General features: G+C 49.5%; 1 protein-coding gene and 1 long non-coding RNA gene across 2 annotated transcripts in view; both read left to right on the top strand.

The window, feature by feature from the left end:
* The window catches only part of LOC309376281, a 58,799-nt gene that overhangs the window by 37,847 nt on the left and 1,825 nt on the right, over nt 1-19,127 (top strand). The gene's annotated exons all lie outside the window — the stretch shown is intronic.
* LOC309376047 (cytochrome P450 2F1-like) lies at nt 1,485-18,443 on the top strand. The gene is made up of 9 exons (XM_081922200.1): nt 1,485-1,833; nt 2,098-2,260; nt 4,599-4,748; nt 4,840-5,000; nt 9,080-9,256; nt 12,896-13,037; nt 15,021-15,208; nt 16,493-16,634; nt 17,510-18,443. Exons 1-9 carry the CDS (start codon nt 1,654-1,656, stop codon nt 17,689-17,691), a joined length of 1,485 nt encoding a protein of 494 aa, XP_081778326.1. The 5' UTR covers nt 1,485-1,653; the 3' UTR covers nt 17,692-18,443.

Here is a 19,127-nt window from a genome sequence, read left to right on the forward strand (position 1 = left end):
TTTATCCACTTGCACTTTGACGTGCTTTTGAACTGCTAGGTTGGCAGGAGCAGGGACCGAGCAACAGGAGCTCACCCCGTCACGGGGATTCGAACCGCCGACCTTCTGATCGGCAACCCCTAGGCTCAGTGGTTTGGACCACAGCACCAACTGCGTCCCTCGGACGTCCCTATTTTCATCTGAGGGAATGCTTCATGGGGGGTTCTGGCACCTTTCCCCCTGTTTTTTAAAAAAGCACTGTGAACCAGGATAGACAAACTGGGTGGGGGTAAGTCCCTTCCTTCAGGGTCTTACAACTGACAGAAAAGGCTGGACAGCTCACACTTTTAGGGTGATGACAGCACCACTGATTCATGACTGAAGCAGGAAAAGTCCAGTGCTTTTCTGGCCACCCTAGAAACAAATATGGCCTTATTTGGGTTACCCATTCAGCTTTCCACACCCTCCAACATTTCTCCGATGAAAATAGGGACATCTCATTCCATAACGGTGGCGTAGCGTGAGTTGTCAGCACTTGGGGCAAGGCAAGTAATTTGTGCCCCCTAACCTGTGGATTTTGCGCCCCCTAACTCGTGGAGCGTGCCCCCCCAGATGTTGCGCCCGGTGCAGCCGACCCCCCCTGCACCCCCCACGCTACGCCACTGTTCCATAACGATAATTTTACTAATAATTTTACCCACACATCTTACTGGGTTGCCCCAGTCACTCTGGGCAGCTTCCAACATATGTAAAAACATAATAAAACATTAAGCATATTTTTTTTGGAAAAAAAACACTTCCCTGTACAGGATTGCCTTCAGGCGGCTTAGGGGCTGAATAACTTCATACCCTCCAACATTTCTCCATTGAATATAGGAACATCCTAAGGAAAGTGGGACATTCTGGGATCAAAACAGGAACCGGGACCGTTTCTCTATATCAGTGACGTCCCTGGAAAATAGGGACACTTGGAGCGTCTGGCTTCCCAGACTGCATTTACCCCCTCTAGGGGTAAATTATTTCCTTTTCCTTTTATTTCATAAAATTTATATACACTTGATAGTCAGAAAAAAACCCCACCCACAAGATTGTTCTAAACCTAGTAATAAGAAGAGTTTATTAAAATAAATAAACCCCAAAGAAGACAGAAAAAGAAAAAAAGGAGGAAAGGCTTTCAGATAAATTCCTTTTCTTATTTTTGTATAAATCTATAAATGCCCCCAACCTAAAATTGTGATATACTGTATATTAATTTGTAAAAAAATGTGGAAAAGAAGATCGAGGCAGGAGAAGCAGAAAGTGCAAACTGATTTCTTAGATGGGTTACAGACAAATTTACCAGTTAGAAATATTATGCAGTTCCAAATTCTACAAACTCTCATCTTACATAAACGGATTTAATTAACCAGACGAAACAAACCCTCCCCCCTCCTTATTGTTGCTACGTTTGATCTGGGGGGTTTTTTGTTTGATTGCGTCCCAAAAGTAAAACGCTAAGAAGTTTTGGACCCTCTCGGTGTGGAGTTACGCAATTGCCACTCGGTTCTATTGTCGGCTGTGCCCGCCTCCTTCTCCATGGATCAGGTTTTGTGGGCACACCAGGAATGAGGCAGGCTGGCATCTGAGCCCAAGCCCGACCAGGAGACTTCTTTTGAGTTGGGCAAGGAGGCTGGCATGGAGTTCAGCGCAGCCACGGCCGCCCTTCTGGCTATCTGCATCGCCTGCCTGCTGATGCTCTTCAAAGGGAGCAGGCAGGGCAAGAGGGGGCATCTTCCCCCAGGACCCCGGCCGCTCCCCATCGTGGGCAATCTGCTCCTCCTGGACATGAAGAACACGGTGAAGTCAATGTTGGAGGTAAGGTCAGCCCCTTGGGGTGGGGGTGGGGGGGTCAGCTAAATGCTGCTGCGATCCTTTAGGAAGACACCTGTTTGCAATTGAGAAGAGGCTAAGGGAGGGGCAAACCTGAGTTCGAATCCTGCTTGCTGGCTTCCCCAAAGAGGCAACTGTCCAGCCCCTGTGGGAACTGGATGCTGGACCAGCCGGGCTCCCTTGGACCTGATCCCGACGTCCTTTCTGCACCCCGTGGTTCCCTCCCCCCTTTTCTCCCTCTGCCTCCAGCTCAGCCAGCGCTACGGATCTATCTACACCATCTACCTGGGCTCTCAGCCCTTTGTGGTTCTCTGCGGGTACCAAGTGGTGAAGGAGGCCCTGGTGGACCAAGCCGAGGAGTTCAGTGCCCGCGGAGACTTGCCGGTGATTTTCGACTTCACTCGAGGGGATGGTGAGCCTGCGTGCTTCCTCCGCTTGCAGGTGGGGCGGGTGTGTCTGAGCGGGGAGGGGTGTGTGTGTGTGTTAATTCCTAAAAAGAGAGGGGCAGGGATGGAGAAGGGGCAGGAAAGAGCGATGAGATTCGAAGGAGGGTCTCAACACCTCTCTTGGAGAAAGCCTCTAATGTTTCTCAGTTTGGGCAAAAGCATAGGCGGCATGATCAGAGAGATAGAGTTGGGCATGTTCAACCTGGAGAAGAGGAGATTGACAGGTGACAGGAACAAGATAGCCTCTTTACATCCAAAGGTTGTCCTGTGCAAGATGGAGGAAGTTTGTTATCTGCTGCAATTATTATTATTATTATTATTATTATTATTATTATTATTATTATTATTACTTATACCCTGCTCATCTGTCCGGGTCTCCCCAGCCACTCTGGGCAGCTTCCAACAGGATATTAAAAACACAATACGGCATTAAACATTAAAAACTTCCCTAAACAGGGCTGCCTTCAGATGTCTTCTTAAAGCCAGTTGTCTATCCAGCCAAATCGCTTTCTAAATCAGTCCTGGAATCAGCATGTTTTTGCATGAGTAGAATGTGTCCTTTTATTTATAATGCATCTCTGGGTTATTTGTGGGACATAGGAAATCATGTATTATTTTTTCAAAATATAGTCCGCCCCCCCCCCACAAGGTCTGAGGGACAGTGGACTGGCCCCCTGCTGAAAAAGTTTGCCCACCCCTGTGGTAGACTCTCCTTCCTTGGAGACTTTTAACCAAAGGTTGGATGGCCACCTGTCATGTATGATCTAGTTGAGATTCCTGCATTGCAGGGGGTTGGACTAGATGTTGTTTAGTCATTTAGTCGTGTCCGACTCTTTGTGACCCCCTGGACCAGAGCACGCCAGGCACTCCTGTCTTCCACTGCCTCCTGCAGTTTGGTCAAACTCACACTGGTCGCTTCGAGAACACTGTCCCACCATCTCGTCCTCTATTGTCCCTTTCTCCTTGCACCCTCCATCTTTCCCAACATCAGGGTCTTTTCCAGGGAGTCTTCTCTTCTCATGAGGTGGCCAAAGTCTTGGAGCCTCAGCTTCAGGATCTGTCCTTCCAGTGAGCACTCAGGGCTGATTTCCTTCAGAATGGAGAGGTTGGATCTTCTTGCAGTCCATGGGACTCCCAAGAGTCTCCTCCAGCACCATAATTCAAAAGTGTCAATTCTTTGGCGATCAGCCTTCTTTATGGTCCAGCTCTCACTTCCATACATCACTACTGGGAAAACCATGGCTTTTACTATATGGACCTTTGTTGGCAAGGTGATGTCTCTACTTTACTTCCAACTATAGTTCTATATAAAATGAAGGGGGAGGAGGGCAGAGTTTTTGGTTCCTCAGGACGCCCCAATATGTAGTGACGGCAAATAGCTTAGACCAGGGGCGTGCGGTCATTGGACTAAGGGGACTAGGCTATTCCCCTAAATTTCCCCCTGGTGCCTCCTTCCCAAAGCCCAGGAAGCTTCTGCCCAGTTTAGGGAGGGTGGAACGAGGCTCTGATGGGTCCAGAATCCATTCTGCCATCTTCCCAAATCCCACCCGTCTTTTGGACGGAGGCAGCAGGTTTCCAGCATCCTGCCAGAGCCCTAGCACTTTCTTTACAAAGCCCAGGGCGCTTCTGCCCAGCTTAGAGGGCGAGGCATGGTGCTCAAGAGTGCGACGTCAGGACCTCACAACTTCACACGCATGACATCTCACGCCCCTCGCAAGCTAGCGCTTAAATGTTCCCCTATGAAAAATTTCCCCACGCGACACTGGCTTAGATGACTTCGGAAAAGGAATGGAGAAATTCAAGGTGGTGGAGGGGAGGCGTGATTGTGGGGGCTCAGTGGAACCTCCACGTGTAGAGGCAGTCTACCTCTGCATGACATTTGCTTTGGAGAGCAACAGTGGGAGTGAGCTGTTGGCTTTGTGTGGTGCCTGAGGGCATCCTGGAGGTACCTGCTGGGCTGGATGGGCTCACCTTGTCTTAAATAATAATAATAATAATAATAATAATAATAATGATGATGATGATGATGATGGATCTGCTTCTGCCTCCCTGGTACCATACCTGTCAACCTTCCCTTTTTGTGTGGGAAATTCCCTTATTCCAGCGCCGTTTCCCGCTGCTTCCCGCTGCTATCCCGGATTGTTAGATATCCCGTAGACTGTCCCCAGGACAGGTGAGGCTGCTGATCCCTTATTTTCAAATCTGAAAGTTGACAGCTATGTACTGCGCACACTCTTAAGGGCTCCAGCCATTGCTATCTCTTTGAGCGATGTCTCATGCCAATGTCTTCTCCCCCCCCCATAGGGATTTCCTTGTCTCAAGGGGAGAAATGGAAGGTCTTGCGCCGTTTTACGATACAAACGCTGCGCAATTTTGGGATGGGGAAGCGCAGCATTGAGGAACGGATCCAGGAGGAGGCCCAGTACCTGGTGCAAGAGCTGGCGAAGACCAAAGGTGCGTTTGCTGTTCCTTGAGGCAGGTGGGGTTGGGCGGGGCCACACACACACCTGCGAAGTTCTGGCCTTTCCACCTGTCCCTTTTGCAGGAGAGCCCTCTGACCTCACCCTCACCCTCGGCCACGCCGTCTCCAATGTCATCTGCTCCATCGTTTTCGGGGACCGGTTTGACTATGAGGACAAGAAATTCCTGACTTTGGTGGGACTGATGAATGACAACTTCCGCATCTTCAGCTCGCCTTGTGCCCAGGTGAGTCCCGATCCCTTGGGAAGGCAGAAAGGCAGAAAGCCAGGTGAGCCTGTCAGCTGTATCAGGCCAAAGGGGCCCCCTCTAGCCTGGCGTTCCCAGATAGTGGCATTCAGAGGCAGACAGAGGCAGGTGGACATCCTGTCCAGAGGACAGGATCACACTTCAAAACGACCTTGACAGATTAGAGAACTGGGCCAAAACAAACAAGATGAACTTTAACAGGGAGAAATGTAAAGTATTGCACTTGGGCAAAAAAAATGAGAGGCACAAATACAAGATGGGTGACACCTGGCTTGAGAGCAGTACATGGGAAAAGGATCTAGGAGTCTTGGTTGAGCACAAACTTGACATGAGCCAACAGTGTGACGCGGCAGCTAAAAAAGCCAATGCAATTCTGGGCTGCATCAATAGGAGTATAGCATCTAGATCAAGGGAAGTAATAGTGCCACTGTATTCTGCTCTGGTCAGACCTCACCTGGAGTACTGTGTCCAGTTCTGGGCACCACAGTTCAAGAAGGACACTGACAAACTGGAACGTGTCCCGAGGAGGGCAACCAAAACGGTCACAGGCCTGGAAACGATGCCTTATGAGGAACGACTAAGGGCTGGGCATGTTTAGCCTGGAGAAGAGGAGGTTAAGGGGTGATATGATAGCCATGTTCAAATATATAAAAGGATGTCACATAGAGGAGGGAGAAAGGTTGTTTTCTGCTGCTCCAGAGAAGCGGACACGGAGCAATGGATCCAAACTACAAGAAAGAAGATTCCACCTAAACATTAGGATGAACTTCCTGACAGTAAGAGCTGTTTGACAGTGGAATTTGCTGCCCAGGAGTGTGGTGGAGTCTCCTTCTTTGGAGGTCTTTAAGCAGAGGCTTGACAACTATATGTCAGGAGTGCTCTGATGGTGTTTCCTGCTTGGCAGGGGGTTGGACTCGATGGCCCTTGTGGTCTCTTCCAACTCTATGATTCTATGATTCTATGAACATAGCCATTATGGCAAAGAACCCTTGATATTTCTTCTTTTCTTCTTTCTTTCTTTCTTTCTTTCTTTCTTTCTTTCTTTCTTTCTTTCTTTCTTTCTTTCTTTCTTTCTTTCTTTCTTTCTTTCTTTCGCGATCACTCGTAGCCAAGTATACACACCAGTGAATCTTGATGTCTGGTTCTGTTTATCATAAATATTCAAAGCTTGCAATGCAGAACTGGTTTGTGAAACTCTTTTTCTACATTTGTTGGCTGTGGATAGGTTGACCATTGCTCAAGTATGGAGAAATAGGCCAGACTTTCCCCTTCACATTCACTTTCAGAAGGCTCTATGTATCACAATTTCAGAAATGTTTATTCATTCAAGGCACCGCCCAGCCAATAGCCTATGCTGCCATGTACCATATTTTTCTGTGTATAACACGCCCCCATGTATACGACGTCCCCTTTTTGGGGGGACTCCAAATTAAGAAAGTGGGGGATACACTTCTTCTTCTTCTTCTTCTTCTTCTTCTTCTTCTTCTTCTTCTTCTTCTTCTTCTTCTTCTTCTTCTTCTATCACTCGTAGCCGAGTAAGATTGTCTTCCATAAGCATGGTTATAACAATGAGCTCATAAGTGTGGAGGTCAATTCTGGATCCACACATTCTTCCACGGTGGAGACATTGATTTCCGGGCGAGAGTTGGTCACGGTATGGATTTGCCAAGCGTGCCTTCCTCTTAGCACATTTTGTCCTGAGTTCGAGTGTCTTCAAAGCCCAGTTGGAGCGCTTGTAGGCCAGTGTTTCCCAGTTGTCGGTGTTTATATTACATTTTCAAAGATTTGCCTTTGAACCTCTTTTGTTGTCCACCAGCATTACACTTTCCATTTTTTAGTTTGGAGTAGAGTTGTTTTTGTCTGGCCAGAGTGGAGCATGCTCTAGTTATCTCCCGCATGGAGTACTGCAATGCGCTCTACGTGGGGCTACCTTTGAAGGTGACCTGGAAACTACAACTAATCCAGAATGCAGCAGCTAGACTGGTGACTGGGGACGGCCACTGAGACCACATAACACCGGTCTTGAAAGACCTACATTGGCTCCCAGTACGTTTCCGAGCACAATTCAAAGTGTTGGTGTTGACCTTTAAAGCCCTAAACGGCCTCAAAGGCCCAGTATACCTGAAGGAGCATCTCCACCTCCATCGTTGTGCCCGGACACTGTGGTCCAGTGCCGAGGGCCTTCTGGCGGTTCCCTCATTGTGAGAAGCGAAGCTACAGGGAACCAGGCAGAGGGCCTTCTCGGTAGTGGCACCTACCCTGTGGAACGCCCTCCCATCAGATGTCAAAGAGATAAACAACTACCTGTCATTTAGAAGACAGCCCTGTTCAGGGAAGTTTTTAATGTGTGACATTTTCATGTATTTTTAATCTTTGTTGGAAGCCACCCAAAGTGCTTGGGGGAAACCCAGCCAGATGGGTGGGGTACAAATAATAAGAACTTCTTCTTCTTCTTCTTCTTCTTCTTCTTCTTCTTCTTCTTCTTCTTCTTCTTCTTCTTCTTCTTCTTCTTCTTCTTCTTCTTCTTCTTCTTCTTCTTCTTCTTCTTCTTCTCATTATTATTATTTGGAAGACGATAATCAGGCATCCACACAACATGACCAGCCCAATGTCGTAGCCTTATGAAGGGACACAGAGAGGGGGTGCCCTTCAGGGTTTGCAGATGGAGAAGTCCCGTCAATGCTTCCGAAAGAGCAATGGAGGCAGAGGGACAAAGTCTCCATCGCTTGGAGCAAAGCAAAAGTGCAGAGCCAGAGGATCTAGTCCAGCAACCTCTTCTCTCGGGGAGCAGCCAGATGCCCTCAAGGGAAACCCACAAGCAGAGCATGAACGCAAGAGCAGCTCTCACCTCTCGTGGTTTCCTGCAACCGAGATTCAGAAATACTACTGTCTCCAGTTGTGGAGGTGGAGCCTAGTTACCCTGGCTACCTGACATGACATCAACAGTTCTCTTTTTTTCCACGGATGTGTCTGATCCTCTTTTGAAGCCATCTGGGTTGGGGACTACCACTGATGCTTGGGGGACTTTCAGCATAAAACTGCTGTGTGCCCCCCATGTGGGCTCCTTTTCATTTAAAGGGCGGCTTGGGTGAGAAGGGACTATTTCAAAGAGAGTGTTTCATGTGGAGTTAGAGAAAGAGCCACTTCCATTCCTTTCCTCATGTTCCATGACCATTATAAAAGCAGCAGGTCGACTTAAGTCAGACTGCACCCACCTGATGCCCTCCAGATGTTTGGAGCTCCTACTTCTGCCAAAACACCAGGTGGGTGAAGGCTGACTGAAAACACCTGGATGCTGTTCTGCCCAGACACTGAGGTCCAGCACCGAGGGCCTTCTGGCGGTTCCTTCACTGTGAGAAGCCAAGTTACAGGGAACCAGGCGGAGGGCCTTCTCGGTGGTGGCGCCCATCCTGTGGAACGCCCTCCCACCAGATGTCAAAGAGAAGAACTACTACCAGACTTTTAGAAGACATCTGAAGGCAGCCCTGTTTAGGGAAGCTTTTAATGTTTAACAGACTACTGTATTGTATTTTAATACTTTGTTGGAAGCCACCCAGAGTGGCTGGGGAAACCCAGCCAGATGGGTGGGGTATAAATAATAATAATAATAAAGAATAAGAATAAGAATAATGCTGCTCATGTTCTGTCCTAAGGGGATGTAGACAGAATTCCTGTGCAGCTTCCTCCACAAATCCAGGACTTCCTTCTTTCCTTCTTTCCTTCCTTCCTTCCTTCCTTCCTTCCTTCCTTCCTTCCTTCCTTCCTTCCTTCCTTCCTTCCTTCCTTCCTTCCTTCCTTCCTCTGGAGCCTAGTAAAGTCCTCCCTTGTGTATTTTCTCAGCAAAGTGGAAGCAAGTCTCTTCTGATGGAATGGAATTTCTCAATTCATTTGTTTATTTCTCAAAAACATCTCTGCTTCCCCATTTTGACATCCCTGAGGATTTTGTTTTTGAGCTGGATTGTGGAAGGCAGACTCTCCCTGAAACACTTGCCCTCTCGCACAAGCGAGTACTTGCAGGGTTGGGGCCTTCCATCTTTCGTCTTCTCCTCCCTCCCTAGTTGTACAACACTTTCCCCCACATCCTGCGCTACCTGCCTGGACCTCACAAGCAACTTTTTGCCAATTTTGAGAAGTTGCGGCTCTTCATTCTGGAAATGGTCAAGGAGCACCAGGCGACCTTCGACCCCAGCTGCCCTCGCGACTTCATCGATAGCTTCCTGCTCAAAATGCAAGAGGTGAGCCCTTGGGCTTTGGGGGGTGGAGAAGGGGCTAAGTCCTTGTCTACGTGCTTCTTCTCACCTGGGGCCGGCAGGGAAAGGGCAGGGGGGGCGTTCCTGGCTGGGGGCATCAGGGCAGCTTCCTGGTAGCTTCACAAAGGGCGAGGCTGTGTTCTGCCATGGACAATGGAGGCCTCGCCTTGTTGCCTGTTTGCTCACCTTGGAGATAATCTCCCCGTCTTTTGGTGCAGGCCAAGACAGGGGCAGGTGTGGGGTAACCTGAGCCCCGTCCCAGGTAAGCCCTGGATTTGGGACATGTCCAAAAAGGGGTGTGTGTGTGTTGTGCAGCACCATTTGCAATGCTCAGGTGCCACACCTGCCCTGAAATTACTCTCTCGGGAAGGACGAACAGCAAGTAGGATCAATGTAATATCCAAGAGATGCAAATCTCCAAAGATCCGTGAAAAGCGTATTACGGTTGCAAAGATTAAAAGCCAACAAACAAGGACATAAGAAGAGCCTGATGGATCAGGCCAAGGGCCCCTCTAGCCCAGACTTAGCAGATGCCCGAAAAGGAAGCCCACAAGCAGGATCCGACCATAAGAGCCTCTCCCCTCCTGGGGTTTCCAGCAACTGAGATTCTGTGGCTTTGCTGCCTCCAACTGTGCAAGCTCCTGGCCAGGAGCCACAGACAGCCCTCTCTTCCTCCATGAATTGGTCCAGTCCTCTTTTAATGCCACGCAAGTTAGTGGCCATCATTGCCTCCTGTGGCAATGTTTAACTGTTCACCACAACTTCTGCAAACTATCGCTTCAGAGGAATGTGTGTAACTGAGAAAGCCTTAGACAAACTGAGATGAATAGCTTCCTTTGCAACACCACGTTCTTGCATAATGTGCTTATTTAAAATGTTTAGATACTGCCTTCCGTTAAAACTTCAAGGCAATACAAGATTGCCAGTACAATACAGTACAATACAATACAAGCAAAAGATTAAAAACCAGTTTCTTCAACTATGACCAAACAATTATCCATGGCCTTGGTGCCCCTGACCAGCGAAGGCCCTGGGGTGTGTGAATAAATACGCTTTCATAAAGTGTCAAAAGTTGGACACCGCTGGCCCCTGTTTTTGTTAGACAGCTCACATATATTTCAAGCTCATTTGCCAGGTATTATAGATCACAAACAAATTAGAGGTGCCTCCTGTCAAGTAAACAGAAATAATAAAGAATAATAAATAATACAGTTTTATTTATACCCCGCCCTTCCTGGTTCAAAAACCGGGCTCAGGGCGGCTAACAACAAATTTAAAACACTTAATTGCTGCAACATAAAACACATTAAAATACAGTATAAACTGTGAATAACAATAAATTCAGAATTCAAAAATCAGTTTAGGGGGGAAATCCATCCAATAAACATTAGATGATCACCAGGGATAGCTGGTTAAATTAGTCCTATTCGGGCCAGCGAGGAGACCAGGGGAGAATTAGCTGTGGGATCCCAGAGCAGGTAATCTTCATAAAAAGGGGAGAGGGAGGGAAGAGAAGGGAAATAAAAGATCAGGCTAAGTTCAAATTGAAAGCCAGGTGGAATAGCTCTGTCTTACAGGCCCTGCGGAAGGAAGTTAAATCCTGCAGGGCCCTGGTCTCATGGGACAGAGCATTCCCCCAGGTCGGAGCCATCACTGAGAAGGCCCTGGCCCTGGTGGAGGATAGTCTGACTTCCTTAGGGCCCAGGACCTCTACACTATGATTATTCACAGACCTTAAGGTCCTCTGCGGGGCAGACCAGGAGAGGCGGCCCCGTAAATACGAGGGCCCTAAGCTACAAAGGGCTTTAAAGGTCAAAACCAGCACCTTAAACCTGACCCGATACTCCACCGGGAGCCAGTGCAACTCGCAAAGCACTGGGTGAATATGCTCCCATGGCAGGGACTCTGTGAGGAGCCTCGCTGATTCTTTAAAATATTTTTAAAAATATTTTTTCATCTTTTTAAAGTCCGGAATGTTTTGGGTTGCATGTGTGTGTTTGTTTGTTGCTAAATCAGCCTTAATTGTGCAACCTAAATTGGCTAAATCGGCTTTAATTGTGGAACCCGAATTTGCTGGTCTGTGACTTCCTCCCTCTTGAAAACAGCGAGGCTCCCTCCATCGCAGTCCATCCAACCTTCCTCCCCAAGGCATCCCAAGAGGGAGAGGAACGGCCGTCAAAGAAGGCAAGACGGCCAGATTATGCCAGCTGCCAGCCAATAATAATAATAATAATAATAATAATAATAATAATAATAATAATTGTAGTTATACCCCACCCTCCCCAGCCAAGACTGGGTTCAGGGTGGCTAACAATCAATAATAAAATGTTGCCTTGGCTGTTACTGTACCCTGCGCCTCCATGGAAAGGGAGGCGTCAAGGATTACACCCAGACTCTTAACGGAAGGCAATGGCAGTAATTAGGCCCCCGCAAGAAAAGGGAATTGGTCCTGTAGCACCCTGCTTGTGGTTAACGCTTAGCTGGAATGAAATATTCAACGCAGCAATAGAGAAATTAAAATAATAATTTATTTGTCAGACAAATAAATGATAGGCACAGTGGTATATGGTTACCAAAGCTCTGCCTTCTCTCCAGCCCTGATGGCCAGCACTTATATTTCCTCAGCCCAGCCCCCTTGCTCCTCCTTCGGCTGCCTCTGTCCAATCAGCCTGGTTGAAATTCCTATTGGCTGTTTGCTAGAACCAATCATAAAAGATACACCCATTTCCTATTACCTTTTATGGGAGACAAAGAGCTATATTTCCTTCTATCCATAAATGGCAGACAAGTAGCCATATATCTTACATTTGCCTCAACAAGGCACCTTAATTACCAGATCACCTTTTGCCCCTTTTGCCCCTACATTCCAAAACAAATGGCTAAAATAGATGGCTCGTGGTATTAAGTTCTATCTAAACAGAGATCTTACTATTTACCAACTCTTAATTAGTGTTTTTGCAGCTTCATTGTATTCTGTAATATGTAGGGTCAGTGTAACCTTTGCTCCCAGCCTGTATTTCCCTTTTACAACCTTGAGAAACCTGTCTCCTGCTACTACTATAAATCAGGGGGGCCCTTGTCCAGGAGGATAAACAACTGCCAAAGTCCTGAGCCAGCTGGTTTTCTGCCTGCCATTAAACATTTGCAAATCGTTAAGCTCATTTTAAAATACAGGCCTTGATCAGATGCCTCAGTCCCTCATCCCCATGCCATCCCGACCCAGCCAGAGGACCTCTGTCTTCGAAGGATTTAGTTTCAATCGGCTCCCACGAAACCATCCAGTCACAGCTTCCAAGCATCTGGTCAGTGTGTCCGGGGCCGAGTCGGTGTGGCCATCCATCAGCAGAGGAGTGTCATCAGCATATTGGTGACAACCCAGCCCAAAGCTCTGGACAATCTGGGCAAGGGGGCACATAAAGATCTAGCAGATTGAGTTTAATAAGAATTTCCTGCCATGGAGGAGGGTCCAAAGCCTGGGCGATTATATTTCACAGGAAATACGTGCAAGTCTAGCAGTGCCAGGTCACAACTAGATTGGTGAGGTCACAGAGAGCTGATAAACGCCCCGTGCCTCGTCCCTTTGTGTAAAGCTCATGTGCTGGGTATCTCCACCTATCTCCCCAGGAAAAGAAGGACCCCCTCAGCCACTTCCACGTCAACACGCTTGTCATGACCACCCACAACCTTTTCTTTGGGGGAACGGAGTCCGTCAGCACCACCCTTCGCTACGGGATCCTCATCCTCCTGAAGCACCCGGAGGTCACAGGTGAGCTGGGAAGGCCCATCGACTGCGTTGCTCGTTGATGTCCATTGACCATGTTCATACCTCACCTTCTTTCAAGGTGGACGAGAACATGGTTGTTTTCCTCCTCAATTTATCCTCACCACAACCCTGTGAGATAGGCTACTGTGCTGGGCCTGGGGGTAATCCGTGAAACACGGTCCAGGACTGGTCCAGAATCCGAAGGTTCCACTAGGAGTCAGTCCGACAGGGCCAAGGCAGGTGTCAGGGAACTGACATCGGAGCCAGAGGTGGAGGCAAGGCTCCCAAGCGATGCCGGAGAAGGGCCCAGCAGGGAGAGAGGGGACTCATCAGCTGGGGAAGGAAATCAGCGTAACACCAGGGATAAAGGGGGGCGGATGGGGGAATCGGAGAGAGGGCTCCAGGACTCTGCACCGGAGACCAGCAGGGAGAGCACAGGTCCTCCGCTACCCACACCCACCCTGCGCAGAAGACTTCCGCGCAGGGAAAGTAGGCGTAGACTTGGCGTCAAAGAAGTTCTTTGCTGGAAGAAGTTCAAGAAACGCCCACTGACGGATTCTGCTAGCGACTGAACAGCCACGAAGTGAAGGGCTGTCCAGCCAGGAAAGGTTTAACCAGGCTACCTAGCCAGGAGTGGCGGCAACTTACGCACGAGCAACCCCATATAACCACGACAGCAGGAAACCAGGCAAGGACAGGTACAGGATCTCAGGCAGGATCTGGCAAGACAGCAATGTTGCTCCCGCAACCTGGGGCGGGGTCCGACAGCCTTTTATCTTTGTCGGGGTCCTGATCCCCCGGCACCTCACCTCCCTGTTTCGCCCAAAGCCGAGGACTCCTCCTGCAAGTACAGTGGTACCTCGGGTTACATACGCTTCAGGTTACAGATCCTTTGGGTTACAGACTCTGCTAACTCAGAAATAGTACCTCGGGTTAAGAACCTTGCTTCAGGATGAGAACAGAAATCGTGCTCTGGTGGGGCGGCGGCAGCAGGAGGTGCTTCAGGTTAAGAACAGTTTCAGGTTAAGAACGGACTTCTGGAACGAATTAAGTACTTAACCCGAGGTACCACTGTACTCAGGTCTCTCCTTCTCTCAGACCTTTGTCTCTGCAGCTCGGGAGACTTCGTCTCTGCAGCTCGGTAGGTCACTAGACCCAGGGGCCGCCTCAGCCTCCCCTGACCCAACCGATAGTGGAGCAGCTGTAAATGATGGCCCAGCTGGAGGCAACGAGGTCATCCCCACATCTGGAACCAGGGCAGGCTCAGGCCCCTGACTCAGCCCAGCTGGTGTTTGTTGCAAGGGAACCTGTGCAGACTGGGATTCTTCAGGATCAGGCCCCAGGCTTGGTTCAGATGATGCCTGAGGCACAGGATCCGGTGCAGACTGAGTCTCCTCTGGTTCCGAGTCCGAGTCCCAGGCCATCACAACTAGGCCGAGAGGCGGTGACTGGCAGCCAAGGTCACCCAGGGAAGGGGTGGGAATTTGAAACTTGGTCTCTCCCAGGTCCTAGTCCAACACTCGAACCATTATGCCACGCTGCCTATCACATGCCACACGCATGATGCTGATAATATACATACACATAAGCCTAACCCGACACGCACACAGTATTAGGTTTTCTAAGATCTCGAGTGCTGTATGGAAGTGAGAGCTGGACCATAAAGAAGGCTGATCGCTGAAGAATTGATGCTTTTGAATTATGGTGCTGGAGGAGACTCTTGAGAGTCCCATGGACTGCAAGAAGATCAAACCTCTCCATTCTGAAGGAAATCAGCCCTGAGTGCTCACTGGAAGGACAGATCCTGCAAATTTGATCAGGATGCCCTTGAGTCCATCATCCAAGTCATTGATAAAGATGTTGAATAAGACCGGGCCCAAGACAGAACCCTGTGGCACCCCACTAGTCACTCTTCTATAATATAAATATATACATTTATTATTATTATTATTATTATTATTATTATTATTATTATTATTTCCACAGCCAAGGTCCAAGAAGAGATCAGCAAGGTCATTGGTCCTCACCGCAACCCATCGACTGAGGACCGGGCGAAGATGCCATACACGGACGCCGTGATCCACGAGATCCAGAGATTCATTGATCTCATCCCCCTGGGGGTCCCCCACGCTGTGACCAAGGACACTCACTTCCGTGGCTTTGTGCTCCCAAAGGTGCTTGGGAATAAAAAATCCCCCCTTCCCAAGGGATGAGAAGTTTATCTTTGGGCTGCTCATGGTGGGATGGGGAACAAACGCTTTCTGATTGGTTCTGGCTGTGTTCATGCAAAGTCCGACATCCTTCTGTTCCTCTCAGGTCATGGTTGTGGCTTGGAGATGGTTCTGCATGGCGCTGCTGTTTCATGAGAGGATGAGGAGAAACACCCCCCCCTTTCTAAAGAAAGTGCTCTCGTTTTGAACTCTGTTTCCCATCTTGAGTAGAGTGAAATTCTGAGCCTTTGTGCCACTCCAGGGTAGCTCCTGGAGAGAAAGACCTCTCCTCTAGAGAAAGGCGGTGGAGAACTCTGGTAGCAGCAGCAGCAGGGCCTCCCAAGGCAGGGGTAATACAGTATATGTGAAGGAAATAAGCAGCTATCTTATCTTTAAAAGACATCTGAAGGCAGCCCTGTTTAGGGAAGTTTTTAATAATTAAGGCTGTACTGTTTTTAACATTTGATTGGGAGCTGCCTAGAGTGGCTGGGGAAACTCAACCAGATGGGCGGGGTATAAATAATAAATTAAGAACGTAAGAACAGGCTGCTTGCAGTGGCGTAGCGTGGGGGGTGCAGGGGGGGGCCGGCCGCACCGGGCGCAACATCTGGGGTTAGGGTTAGGGTGCGCAAATCCACGGGTTAGGGGGCGCAAATTACTTGCCTTGCCCCGGGTGCTGACAACCCACGCTACGCCACTGGCTGCTTGGATCAGCATTACCTTCCAACATTTCTCTGATGAAAATAGGGACGTCCGGTTCCATACTAATAATTTTACTATTTATACTCCAAGCATCTGATTGGGTTGCCCCAGATATAAAAAACATAAAACATGAAACATTTAAAAAAACTTCCCTATACAGGACTGCCTTCAGATGGCTTGGGGGTTGGATAACTCCATACCTTCCGACGGAAATAGGGACATCCTAAGGAAAAGTGGGACATTCCGGGATCAAATCAGAAACTGGGATGGCCTCTCTAAATCAGGGACGTCCCTAGAAAATAGGGACACTTGGAGGGTCTGGATCAGGCCAGTGCCTCTCACAGTGGCAACCAGATGTCTGATATGGGAAAACCAGGAACGGATTTTCAGAAGCATTTTCCAGCTCTGTAGTCCTTTTCAGGGGAGGCGACCAGAGCAGCAGTCAAAGTGGTTTGAGGGTACTCTCAGCGTCTGGCTGGATGGGAGCCCACATTCTGGGGCGTTTCTGGCCTCGCCAACTTGCTTCTCCCCTTTCCCCCCCAACAGGGCACCAACATCATGCCTCTTCTTCACTCTGTCCACAAAGATCCCACCCAGTTCAAGAACCCGGAAGCTTTTGACCCTACCCACTTCCTGGACGAGAAAGGCGGCTTCCGCCGAAGCGATGCCTTCATGCCCTTTTCTGCTGGTGAGTTCCTAGTCGGGGGGTGGCAAGATAGGCAGTGGGGAGCGGGGAGGTGTAAGGAATGGGCTCTCTTATTGCCCCCCTGGATTGTGTTGTAGACAAAAACTGCCCTTTCCCCCTTATGGGGTATCCAAGAGCCCGTTAGAATTCCTGCTCCATGATGGCTGGCTTCAGGAGCTGCCCGCTGCCATGGCGCCCGCCATTTTGCCTCACCGGAAGTCCCCATATGATGTGTCTTGTGCCGTTGAACCCATCATGCAACATTCATTCCCTACTAATAAATCCACAACACTTAAAATATAAACCCGGGGACATTAAATGAAATCCGGGGACGTTCCGGGGACGGATTTTGTCTGGGCACAGATTTGTAAATCCGGGGACTGTCCCTGGGAAACAGGGACGTCTGGTAACAATACTCCAACATTTCTCTAATGAAAGTAGGGACATCCCATTCCATAATGATAATCTCACTATACCCCACACATCTTACTGGGTTGCCCCAGCCACCCTGGGTGGCATCACAACAACTTTCTAGTGCTGCCAAAACAGGGTGAAATCTGGAGGAGAAGGGTGAGTCTGTTTAATCCAAGAAGAAGTATTACCTTGAGCAATTAAGGTTGAGCAACAAAAGCTTCTAGGCCAAGAAATGTGATCTGGGCCTTTCGTTAAAGATTAATGAAATCCGAGGTCATTCCAGAGATGGAATTTGTCCAGGGACATATTTGTAAATCCGGGGACTGTCCCCAGAAAACGGGGACGTCTGGTAACCATTCGCTAGAGAGCAGTTTATGTACAGAAATTTAGGTGCTGAAACTCTTGCTGACAAATGCAAAGCCTCAAAGGAACTGTTGACTGGTTTGTTTGTTTTTTCTCTTCAGGGAAACGCTTGTGCCTGGGAGAAGGTTTGGCGCGCATGGAGCTGTTCCTGTATCTCACCAAACTCCTCCAGCGCTTCACCTTCCAGCCCACCTGCCCCCGCGAGGAGCTGGACCTCTCGCCCCTGTCCAGCGGCTCAGGGAACGTCCCTCGCCCCTACAGATGCCGCATTGTCCCCCGCTGAGCTGCCCCTCTTGCCGCTTGCCCCCCATCTCCCCAGAACAGCCTTCCCTGGCGGGGTGAGGCTCCCCCGGTGTTTCTGGGGGCGCCACCTTGGGGAAGGCTCTGTCCTCCTTGCCAACCGTAGCCCAGGTGGCTTTCTTTACCTATAGCTGGAAGCTGGCTGGATCTTTTGCAGGGGGAGGGAGAATTGGGCATTTTCTTAGCACAATGCAAGATGCAGAAGGGGGGGCAGGGCTCTGAATGTGCCCACCCCCATGCAGGAAAAGAGAGACTTGGACTAGATGCTCCATTGGCCTGACTCAGTGGCAGGCAGTTCCAGGGGTGCCTATGCAGCTTTGCATGCCTGAGGTGGGGCAGGCACAAGTCGGGGCGCGGGCGGCTTTCATTTTCAAAACGGTGGGGTTAATCTGGTGCAGGCCCGCCTTACGCACCCCAGCTTGCCAGGGGCTCACCCAGGCAGCGACATTTTAAAGGGACATTGCCAATCTTGAGAAAAGCACCCCAGAACCCTCTGTAATGTGACAATGGCTCCCGGGACCCTCTACCCAAATACTGCTTTGGGGTACGAATTCCTTCCCTCGGAGAGCCATGATTGATTCTGGAAACTGCAGACTGGGATCGTGCCCAGATTCCCCTTGCTCCTCCATATTTCTTGCCCTGCCCAGCAGAAATATTAGGTTGGGTAATCTCAGCTGTGCGCTTTCTCAAGAGGTCGGTGTAAGCATTTACTAATAAAGGACTCTTCCTTCCAAAGGCTGAGAGCAATTGCCTCCTCCAGGCCGAGACGGGCATGTCTTCAGCAGTAGGAGGGATGTGGCAGGAGCTCACCAGCAGGGCAGGGCAGGGCAGGTTTTGCTCCCAGATGACCTGCTGGTCTGGTGTTTACTGCCCCATCGATGGGCTGGCGGCGACATTTGGTGCTGTGCCTTATAAGGGGCCAGCCAGTGGTGTAGCATGGAGGGGGGCGCACAGGGGCAGTTGCTGCAAAATTTCAACACCCAGCAGGGCCTCACTACAGCTGCGCTCTTCCTTCCCTGTTCTCAGTTGAAACAGCTGCTCCATGTGAGCCTGGAAGTGGCCTCTCCAGACAACGACTCTTCTTTTCTTACCTTTGTGGCTGCAATCTCCTGGGCGACTTGGACACTGTTAGGCAGTTGAATGCGTGGTCCCGGGCATTGGCAACCCACGCTATGCCACTGGAACCGGCTTCTGCCAGCTGTGGACCAACTCCCTTTCTGTATCTTGGTATTCAGGGCACTTCCAGGTGGCCTGTTTGTGGAACACTCATTCTGATTTGTGGGCAGGGGTGGGTTAGATGCTGTTAAGGACACAAGAACGTAAAGACGTAAGGAGAGGCTGCTGGGTTGGGCCATTTAGTCCAGCCACCTCTTCTCGCAGTGACCTGGGAATCTTGATAGACTGCCTCTGCAACTGGAG

This window comes from Podarcis melisellensis (genome assembly GCF_964234715.1).
Source record: "Podarcis melisellensis genome assembly, chromosome: 8".
Lineage (NCBI taxonomy): Eukaryota > Metazoa > Chordata > Lepidosauria > Squamata > Lacertidae > Podarcis > Podarcis melisellensis.

Coding starts and splice junctions, on each gene's coding strand:
- LOC309376047 (XM_081922200.1), top strand. CDS start 1,654: ATGGAGTTCAGCGCAGCCACGGCCGCCCTTCTGGCTATCTGCATCGCC. Junction 13,038..15,020: donor GAAGCACCCGGAGGTCACAG/GTGAGCTGGGAA, acceptor TTATTTCCACAG/CCAAGGTCCAAGAAGAGATC. Junction 16,635..17,509: donor CTTCATGCCCTTTTCTGCTG/GTGAGTTCCTAG, acceptor TTTTCTCTTCAG/GGAAACGCTTGTGCCTGGGA.